Raw genomic sequence first — 12,141 nt, 5'->3', positions numbered from 1 at the left:
GAAACCAATTTGAAATGATTCGAGCTTTGTGACATGGTGCATTATCCTGCTGGAAGTAGCCATCAGAGGATGGGTACATGGTGGCCATAAAGGGATGGACATGGTCAGAAACAATGCTCAGGTAGGCCGTGGCATTTAAACGATGCCCAATTGGCACTAAGGGGCCTAAAGTGTGCCAAGAAAACATCCCCCACACCATTACACCACCACCACCAGCCTGCACAGTGGTAACAAGGCATGATGGATCCATGTTCTCATTCTGTTTACGCCAAATTCTGACTCTACCATCTGAATGTCTCAACAGAAATCAAGACTCATCAGACCAGGCAACATTTTTCCAGTCTTCAACTGTCCAATTTTGGTGAGCTCTTGCAAATTGTAGCCTCTTTTTCCTATTTGTAGTGGAGATGAGTGGTACCCGGTGGGGTCTTCTGCTGTTGTAGCCCATCCGCCTCAAGGTTGTGCGTGTTGTGGCTTCACAAATGCTTTGCTGCATACCTCGGTTGTAACGAGTGTTTATTTCAGTCAAAGTTGCTCTTCTATCAGCTTGAATCAGTCGGCCCATTCTCCTCTGACCTCTGGCATCAACATGGCATGTTCGCCCACAGGACTGCCGCATACTGGATGCTTTTCCCTTTTCACACCATTCTTTGTAAACCCTAGAAATGGTTGTGCGTGAAAATCCCAGTAACTGAGCAGATTGTGAAATACTCAGACCGGCCCGTCTGGCACCAACAACCATGCCACGCTCAAAATTGCTTAAATCACCTTTCTTTCCCATTCTGACATTCAGTTTGGAGTTCAGGAGATTGTCTTGACCAGGACCACACCCCTAAATGCATTGAAGCAACTGCCATGTGATTGGTTGATTAGATAATTGCATTAATGAAAAATTGAACAGGTGTTCCTAATAATCCTTTAGGTGAGTGTAGAGCCGAGAGCTTCCTTTCTTACTGCTAACATCCTCCATCAGCCGCTGAGGAGAGATGCGAGACTCAGGAGATGAACACTGGTTACACTCCTCGTCTTCTGTTCTTCTCCACACGCATCAGGAACTCGTCTGCCAAACTCTGGCGTGTATTTCTTAATGCTCAAAACAGAACAGTGTGGATATAGTCATGTGTTCAGGGTTTATTGATACGCTGAAAGATCATGCACTGCAAAACATGATGCTCTTCCTCAGTGTTTCTCTCGTTTTCCAGCACAAATATCTAAACAATCTTAAATCAAGATACATTTTTACTGGAGAAGATATTAAGTCTTATTTTCAGAAAAAAATCATCAAAACTAAGTGAGTTTCTGCTTAAAATGACACAAAAAACATCTGCCACTGGGAAAAATAAACTCAAAGGGAAAACAAGATATTTGTTCTTGTTTTTAGCATAAGCTCATTTAATTTTGACGATTTTTTCTTTAAGCTTTTCTTTAGACTTAATATCTTCAGTTATTGCGGATCTCCAGTAAAAGTATCTTGATTTAGGAATGTTTAGATATTTGTGCTGGAAAACGAGACTGAGGAAGCCGAAATTATGACAGAAAACATCGCAATTTCGATTTTTTTAAAACTTTTTTTTCTAGTAATTTCTGGACTTGACTATGACTTACCGAGGCACGTGTTTCCCCTGTGGCATACACGTGCTTCCATAGGCCATTAGATCAGACTGACAGTGTGAACACTGCTGTAAAATCTACAGTAAACACAATACAAGCAATATGATTGTTGGAATCAGGAACGTTGGGAGCAACGATCCATCAAATCAACTGTTAATTTAAATCATTAATTTAGCTGAGATGAAGAGGAGAGCTCGTGTTTGTATCGCGCCCCCTGCTGGACACACGCAGAATTACCGCCATTATCACTGCCGCGTCACGTGATGCATGACGAGGAAGGAAAAGTGCTTGCGCTGCGGTCATCCGCGTAACTGCGAGTGTCACCGCTAGATGGCGGCAGAGACCGTCCGTCACTGAACATCTATATTTCAGGAGGAAAACAAATTATGATTTCTGACAACACAATCAACAACGACATTTCCCAGAAGGTCATTCTTTTCATATTTTTTTTTAACTAAAATGCAAAACCATATTGGCAAGACAGCATGTAATCATCACTTGAGAATGAGTATTAGAAGTCTACATCAATAAATACTGGTTTATTTAGTGCTACATTAATCATCTGTTCACATTAAAATATGTGCATGAAAAGTAAAAGAATCTGTGAAGCACATGAGAGTAATCACAGTTCATCTGCTTCAGGACGGCAGAGAAACTGGAAAAACAACATCTATTTCACTGGCCTTTGGAATGAGAGAGGGAGAGGGAGGGGGAGGGAGAGAGAGAGAGGGGAGAGGGGGAGAGAGGGAGAGAGAGAGAGAGAGAGAGAGAGAGAGAGAGAGAGAGAGAGAGAGAGAGAGAGAGAGAGAGAGAGAGAGAGAGAGAGAGAGAGGGAGAGAGACAGAGAGGGGAGAGGGAGGGAGAGGGAGAGAGAGAGTGAGAGAGACAGAGAGGGGAGAGGGGAGAGGGGGAGAGAGGGAGAGAGGGAGAGAGAGAGAGAGGGAGAGAGAGGGGAGAGGGAGGGAGAGGGAGAGAGAGAGAGAGAGAGAGAGAGAGAGAGAGAGTGAGAGTGAGAGTGAGAGAGAGGGAGAGAGACAGAGAGAGAGAAAGAGAGAGAGATTTTCTTTATTTAAAAATTAAAAAAAATATTAAAAAAATGTATTAAATAAATAAATAAGAAAATAAGTAAATAAATGTGACTAAAATACATAAATGTATAAAAATATACTAGTTGTAAATAAATAATAAATAAATAGAAGTTTTTAAAAAGTAATTAAATAAATTAAAAGATTAAACTAAGTATAAATTAAATTAAAATACATAAATGAATAAATCGAGTGTTTAAAACATGAACATAGATTAGTAATAAACAAATCCAATAAATAATAAGATTAAACCAAGCAAATAAATTAGATTAAAATGCATTAATAAAATGAGTGTTCTAGATTAAAATAAAATTGATTAAAAATGAAATAAATAAGCAAATAATACATTTAGCAGTACATTAATTAAGAGAGTAGAAAAAAGTATAATAATGTATAACTTAATAGAAACTAATGTGTTTATAAAAGACCGATGGCTTTTGAATGTTAGCCTCACATTCTCATGTTTGTATATATGCATGTATTTCAACAATAAGTGCATCTGATAGAAGCCTGTAATCCTGCCGCTGATCAGAGAACAGGGTCAGCGGTGTGCCGTATGGAGGTGTAGTGCGGCCCGTGGGGGCTGAGTCGGGTCTTCTCCGGCAGGATAATGTTGACGGGCGCGTGTTGGAGGAGGTTCCTCTGGTTCTCCTGAACCAGCCGTCTGTACCTGCGGTTGGCGACCCACACCTCGCAGCGAGGGAAGAAGATCAGGCCCGTGGTCACCAGCACCACCAGGCAGGTGAGCAGACCCAGAACGGCGAAGCAGATGATCTGGCTGCGGGTCACCAGCGGACTGGACACCGGGACCGGCCGGAGGAGCTTGTGGAGCGCCGGAGCCGAGAAGTGCTGAGCTTTAACTCGGGGCTTCATCTTCAGCTTCTTGACATGCAGTTCACAGGACGGGCCGGTGAATCTCGGCAGACAGGAGCAGCGGATCCCGTTAACACACCGGCCTCCGTTCAGGCACGGATTGGGCTCGCAGACGTCCAGCGGGATCTCACAGAACACGCCAGTGAACCCAGCAGGACACAGGCAACGGCTGGCGGAGCAGGATCCTCCGTTCTGACAGCGGGAGCTGCGGACCACAGGACACGCATCATCACACGCCTCTGTCACACGCCTGACACATGCATCATCACACGCCTCTGTCACACGCCTGTCACACGCATCATCACACGCATCATCACACGCCTCTGTCACACGCCTGTCACACGCATCATCACACGCATCATCACACGCCTCTGTCACACGCCTGTCACACGCATCATCACACGCCTCTGTCACACACCTGTCACACGCATCATCACACCTCTGTCACACGCATCATCACACACCTCTGTCACACGCATCATCACACGCCTCTGTCACACGCATCATCACACGCCTGTCACACACATCATCACACGCATCATCACACGCCTCTGTCACACGCCTGTCACACGCATCATCACACGCCTGTCACATGCATCATCACACGCCTCTGTCACACGCATCATCACACGCCTGTCACACGCATCATCACACGCCTGTCACACGCATCATCACACGCCTGTCACATGCATCATCACACGCCTGTCACACGCATCATCACACGCCTGTCACACGCATCATCACACGCCTGTCACACGCATCATCACACGCCTGTCACACGCATCATCACACGCCTGTCACACACATCATCACACGCATCATCACACGCCTGTCACATGCATCATCACACGCCTCTGTCACACGCATCATCACACGCCTGTCACACGCATCATCACACTCATCATCACACACCTGTCACACGCCTGTCACACACATCATCACACACGCATCATCACACGCATCATCACACACCTGTCACACGCATCATCACACTCATCATCACACACCTTTTACACGCCTGTCACACACATCATCACACACCTGTCACACGCATCATCACACACCTGTCACACGCCTGTCACACGCATCATCACACACCTGTCACACGCATCATCACACATCTGTCACACGCATCATCACACTCATCATCACACACCTGTCACACGCCTGTCACACGCATCATCACACACCTCTGTCACACGCATCATCACACACCTCTGTCACACACATCATCACACATCTGTCACACGCATCATCACACGCCTCTGTCACACGCATCATCACACGCCTCTGTCACACGCATCATCACACACCTGTCACACGCATCATCACACGCCTCTGTCACACGCATCATCACACACCTGTCACATGCATCATCACACGCCTGTCACACGCCTGTCACATGCATCATCACACGCCTGTCACACGCATCATCACACGCATCATCACACGCCTGTCACACGCATCATCACACGCATCATCACAGGCCTGTCACACGCCTGTCACACGCATCATCACACACCTCTGTCACACGCATCATCACACATCTGTCACACGCCTCTGTCACACGCATCATCACACACCTGTCACACGCATCATCACACGCCTCTGTCACACGCATCATCACACACCTGTCACATGCATCATCACACGCCTGCCACACGCATCATCACACGCCTGTCACACGCATCATCACACGCATCATCACACGCCTGTCACACACATCATCACACACCTGTCACACGCCTCTGTCACACGCCTCTGTCACACGCATCATCACACACCTGTCACATGCCTCTGTCACACGCATCATCACACACCTGTCACATGCATCATCACACGCCTGTCACACGCATCATCACACGCATCATCACACGCCTGTCACATGCATCATCACACGCCTGTCACACGCATCATCACACGCATCATCACACGCATCATCACACACCTGTCACATGCATCATCACACGCCTGTCACACGCATCATCACACGCATCATCCCACGCCTGCCACACGCATCATCACACGCATCATCACACACCTGTCACACGCATCATCACACGCATCATCACACACCTGTCACACGCATCATCACACTCATCATCACACACCTGTCACACACATCATCACACACCTGTCACACGCATCATCACACTCATCATCACACACCTGTCACACGCCTGTCACACGCATCATCACACACCTGTCACACGCATCATCACACATCTGTCACACGCATCATCACACTCATCATCACACACCTGTCACACGCCTGTCACACGCATCATCACACACCTCTGTCACACGCATCATCACACATCTGTCACACGCATCATCACACGCCTCTGTCACACGCATCATCACACACATCATCACACACCTGTCACACGCATCATCACACTCATCATCACACACCTGTCACACGCCTGTCACACGCATCATCACACACCTGTCACACGCATCATCACACATCTGTCACACGCATCATCACACTCATCATCACACGCCTCTGTCACACGCCTGTCACACGCCTCTGTCACACGCATCATCACACACCTGTCACACGCCTCTGTCACACGCATCATCACACGCCTGTCACACGCATCATCATACGCATCATCACACGCCTGTCACATGCATCATCACACGCCTGTCACACGCATCATCACACGCATCATCACACACCTGTCACATGCATCATCACACGCCTGTCACACCCATCATCCCACGCCTGCCACACGCATCATCACACGCATCATCACACGCATCATCACACACATCATCACACACCTGTCACACGCCTCTGTCACACGCATCATCACACGCCTGTCACACGCATCATCACACGCCTGTCACATGCATCATCACACGCCTGTCACACGCATCATCACACGCATCATCACACACCTGTCACACGCATCATCACACGCCTGTCACACGCATCATCACACACCTGTCACACGCATCATCACACGCAGCATCACACGCCTCTGTCACACGCATCATCACACATCTGTCACACACATCATCACACGCCTTTGTCACACGCATCATCACACACCTGTCACACGCATCATCACACGCCTCTGTCACACGCATCATCACACGCCTGTCACACGCATCATCACACTCATCATCACACGCCTGTCACACACATCATCACACGCCTGTCACACACATCATCACACGCATCATTACACACATCATCACACGCCTTTGTCACACGCATCATCACACACCTGTCACACGCATCATCACACGCCTGTCACACGCATCATCACACACCTGTCACACGCATCATCACACGCCTCTGTCACACGCATCATCACACACCTGTCACACGCATCATCACACGCCTGTCACACGCATCATCACACACCTGTCACACGCATCATCACATGCATCATCACACGCCTCTGTCACACGCATCATCACACATCTGTCACACACATCATCACACGCCTTTGTCACACGCATCATCACACACCTGTCACACGCATCATCACACACCTGTCACACGCATCATCACACGCCTCTGTCACACGCATCATCACACGCCTGTCACACGCATCATCACACTCATCATCACACGCCTGTCACACACATCATCACACGCCTGTCACACACATCATCACACGCATCATTACACACATCATCACACGCCTTTGTCACACGCATCATCACACACCTGTCACACGCATCATCACACGCCTGTCACACGCATCATCACACACCTGTCACACGCATCATCACACGCCTTTGTCACACGCATCATCACACACCTGTCACACGCATCATCACACGCCTGTCACACGCATCATCACACACCTGTCACACGCATCATCACACGCCTCTGTCACACGCATCATCACACGCCTGTCACACGCATCATCACACTCATCATCACACGCCTGTCACACACATCATCACACGCCTGTCACACACATCATCACACGCATCATCACACGCCTGTCACACGCCTGTCACATGCCTCCGTCACACGCATCATCACACACCTGTCACATGCATCATCACACGCCTGTCACACGCATCATCACACGCATCATCACACGCCTGTCACACACATCATCACACGCATCATCACACGCCTGTCACACGCCTGTCACACACATCATCACACGCATCATCACACGTCACGCTACAGCTTCAGACAGACTGAATCCTCTCGGCTTATTTTAGCTTCAGCACCACCACAGTTCACACTCGTCTTTACATTATACATCAAAGTATCTAAACATGTGATTCTATTTCTGTCACCTGGCAGAGTTTGAGCTTGTTTATTTGGCGTTTGAAAGACACTTAACTTAATATTCATTAATATTATTGATTTGAGCGCACTGAGATGAGAACAAAACTTTATCTGAATAATGACTCTACCCAGCCAGCAATATCCGCCATTTCTCCGTCTCGGTGAACTATAGACCCGGTATAGTCCGGCTATGAGTTACACACTTCTAGACAAAATAACCAAAAGAATTTGGTTACATGTCGTTTTTGCCAAAAGAACTTGTGAGATGTATGATATTCCATCATGTAGGCAAAGTCAACAGTGATTACAAGGTGTTTGGTTTCATTTCTTTGACATGTTATCTAATTGATGGCTAGTCTATTCTTGGGCTGTGGTTTACACGTCTATTAGACTTTCACCGACAGCCCAAACTTTGCCTTGTTTTATCCTAGACGTGTTTTTTAAAAAGCAGAATTGCTTGCTGGGTATTGTCTTCTGTAGAGTTTCATATTTACTGAAGTTTCCATCATTGATTCTGTTTATTACTGAAGCTGCTTTGAATCGATCTGTACTGTATAAAGCACAGTAGAAATAAACAGAACTTTATATTATGCATCTAATGCAGAGAAGTTCAGACATGTTTAAGACTTTTTGTGACGACTGTATTTGTCAGCCAAAGGTTGCACACTTGATGGATTGCTCTTGATTTCTTTTGTAAAGGTCAAATAAGATCGATCGATGCGAACACTGATTAATGCCAGCGCTGGATAATCTTAGGTCTGCTCCCGAATATCAAGAGCAGTTTATGTGAGGAATATTTCTGTGGACCAGTAAACATGCTTTTCACTCCACACACGTTAAACAGAGCAAACAGTGGTCAGTGTTACCCGTCTCCAGCACATACACACGCGTGTCCTCCTCCTCCCTCCATCGCCACACAGGTGGAGTTCCCCGAGCAGGGCTTAGATGAACACGGCCGGACGTCTGAGAGGAAAACAACACATCCACTGTCACACACACACACACACACACTGCTGCTGCGACTGAACCCTGAAGCGTGAGTTGCACAATTAGTTGGTCTTTAATAATGTTCTCAAAATATTAACACAAAATGTTCCCAGCCAGCAATATCCATCATTTCTCCGTCTCGGTGAACTATAGACCCGATATAGTCCGGCTGTGAGTAACACACTTGAATTTGGTTACATGTTGTTTTTGCCAAAATAACTTGCAAAATGTATGATATTCCATCATGTAAGCAAAGTCAACAGTGATTACAAGGTGTTTGGTTTCATTCTTCACTCATTTCACTAATTGATGTCTAGTATATTCTCGGGCGATGATTTAGACGTCTATTAAAGTTTCACTGACCGCCCAGACTTTGCCCAGTTTTAGCCCAGACGTCAGGCTGTGTGTGGACGGATATTAGACGTTTTTTAAACGCAAAATTGCTTGCTGGGTTATTTAAACATCATTTATGGAATGTACTGAAACATTTCAGTTGGACGTTCGTCTAACTTTTTTAAATACTAGTTTCATAACATTTAGAAAACATTCAAAAGTAACGATCACATAATGTTTAAAAGAATGAAACAATGGAATGTTCCAAGCAAAACTTTTGAACATTCAGAGAACATTCATGAATAACGTTTTAATAACTTTATGAGAATGTCAGCCAAACATTTGTAGAACATATAATTTGACATATAATTTGAGTTTATAACGTCCAGTACACTGCACAAAAAATTATTGTCTTGTTATCCAGCACAAATATCTAAACATTCTTAAATCATGATACATTTACTGGAGAAGCAAAATGACTGAAGATATTAAGTCTTGTTTTATGAAAAATATCAAAAAAGTTATTGATTTTATGCTTAAAACAAGAAAAAAATATTACTGGCAAATATTTTTCTTATTTTATGCATAAACATATTTAATTTATATGATATTGACTTCAGATGACGCTAACTCTGAATCTACACGCACCAATGCTACATTTTTCTAAATGTCAATCATTTGTTAACAAACAAGTATTCATAACTTCAGTGAGCTCATTGTTTCTGCATTAAATTATTACATTGTTTAAATTAATACATTTTTCGCTAACTGTGATTTGTATATGTACATTTCTGCATAACTCAGACAGTGTCCTCTGATAACAGATCTCTGTAAACTGTAATGTGGACTTTCTGTAAAGCTGCTTAGAAACGATGTGTGTTGTGAAAAGCGCTGTACAAAATGTGAATATACTGTATATATATTTTATCTCCAGAAATTAGCTTAAAACGTGTCTTGATTTAAGATTGTTCAGATATTGGATCTGGAACCTGAGGAAGCCTCTGGTGTTTCGGACCTCGATCACAGCGCGCTCCCGTCCAGCCGCGCTCACAGATGCACTGGCCTGGTTCCTCACAGGTCCCGTGCGCACAGCCGAGCGGAGGAACACACTGATCACACGCCGGCCCGCGCCAACCGGACACACACCTGTAAATCACACACACACTGGCCTTTACACACACAACACCTGCCTTTACACACACAACAGCTGCCTTTACACACAAACACACACACACCGGCCTTTACACACACATCACCTGCCTTTACACACACACACACACACACACACACACACACACACACACACACACACACACACACACACACACACACACACACACACACACACACACACACACACCAACACCTGCCTATACACACACACACAGACACACACACACAACACCAACACATGCCTTTACACTGCGAGTCCACCACTGACGTTTAACTGGTTTTAAAAGCATCCATGACATACAGTCACACCAACATTACTCAGACTGTCAGACAGCTTCAACATTTCTCACATTATCAGTTTATTCGCTATAGTTTAGAAAATGGTAATAAATATGAGCAGAACTCAGTGGATATTTGACTGGTTTTGTCCGTCCTTCTGTTAGACTCTCACACATGAATTATGTTGAATATCTGTCAGCTGGTAAATTTAACTACACATTCAGATAATACCAGTTTAGCTCAACCAGTGACCAAGCAATGCTTCATGTTGTTCAGTGTGTGTGTAAAAAGAGCATTAGCGATTACAGAAAACACACTTCAGCAAAACATCATCAGCTCAAAGTGGAGGAATCATTTCTGGTCCTGAATGATTATAAATGTCACTGGTAGTCACTGTATGAAGAATATTTGGGTGTAATATGTCACAGTTTACTTTATTTTGCTCTCCTCACTTACATAAATGAACTATAGTGTCCTGCACACACTAGTAAAAAAATATCAAAAATGATATCTGGTGTCTGAATAATGTGTGGCTTGACTGTATATGAGCGTCTGGACAAGTCTCTCACACACTGACAGCATCTCTATGCGTTTCATTTGTTTCTAAAAATGTTAATGACGTTTTCAACACTCACCTGCATTCTCCAGACTCACAGAACCCGTGCTGTCCATGACATCCAGCAGCACAACCTGGACCTGAACACACACACACACACACACACACACACATTACTGACGAAAAAGCAATCATCTGTCCGGAGTCATGCATCGTGTCTCACGCGCACTCCAACACATGAAGTTTGACTGACAGCTGTAGAAATGCAACAGATACAGATTATGCGCGTCAGTAAATCAGTAAAATAAGAGCGACGTAACGTAGAAATTAAGATCTATATTTCTATATTTCACCTTGAGTAGAAGCGGGCGCGCAGAAGAGCAGCAGAAATGAGAATCCGAGCCGGAGAAATGCATTCATCCTCCCGGAGCTCGAGCTTCCGCTGATAATCGCATTCACATCATCAAAATCATCATCATTCAAACTTACTTATCCATAAACTATTCCTCTAATCTTTCAACTCCGTGAGAAAACAGACACTGTGGAAATGAAGAAACTCCTCTGAGAAAGTCCAGTTTGATCGATGAATCCACGAGCAGCCGCTGCTTCAGTCAGACACTAAACTCCACCCATCAAACACCTCCAACTACACACATAAACATCAGAGATCTAAACTCCACCCATCAAACACCTTCAACTACACACATAAACATCAGAGATCTAAACTCCACCCATCAAACACCTTCAACTACACACATAAACATCAGAGATCTAAACTCCACCCATCAAACACCTTCAACTACACACATAAACACCAGAGATCTAAACTCCACCCATCAAACACCTTCAACTACACACATAAACACAAGAGAACTAAACTCCACCCATCAAACACCTCCAACTACACACAAAAACATCAGAGATCTAAACTCCACCCATCAAACACCTTCAACTACACACATAAACACCAGAGA

At 44.9% G+C, this 12,141-nt stretch overlaps 1 protein-coding gene across 1 annotated transcript; it reads right to left on the bottom strand.

Moving 5' to 3' along the window:
- Positions 1-3,201: 3,201 nt before the first annotated feature.
- LOC130071829 (protein delta homolog 1) lies at positions 3,202-11,661 on the bottom strand. Its single transcript, XM_056236724.1, has 5 exons — positions 11,521-11,661; positions 11,247-11,307; positions 10,175-10,305; positions 8,706-8,802; positions 3,202-3,774 (listed from the first exon to the last, which is right to left on the bottom strand). The coding sequence occupies exons 1-5, from the start codon at positions 11,585-11,587 to the stop codon at positions 3,225-3,227; spliced, it is 906 nt and encodes a 301-aa protein (XP_056092699.1). The 5' UTR covers positions 11,588-11,661; the 3' UTR covers positions 3,202-3,224.
- Positions 11,662-12,141: the final 480 nt, after the last annotated feature.

This window comes from Rhinichthys klamathensis, unplaced genomic scaffold, assembly GCF_029890125.1.
Source record: "Rhinichthys klamathensis goyatoka isolate OS25496 unplaced genomic scaffold, OSU_Roscu_1.1 h1tg000462l_1, whole genome shotgun sequence".
Lineage (NCBI taxonomy): Eukaryota > Metazoa > Chordata > Actinopteri > Cypriniformes > Leuciscidae > Rhinichthys > Rhinichthys klamathensis.
Note: the sequence above shows the minus strand (reverse complement) of the source record. Positions and strands in the feature narration are given on the sequence as shown.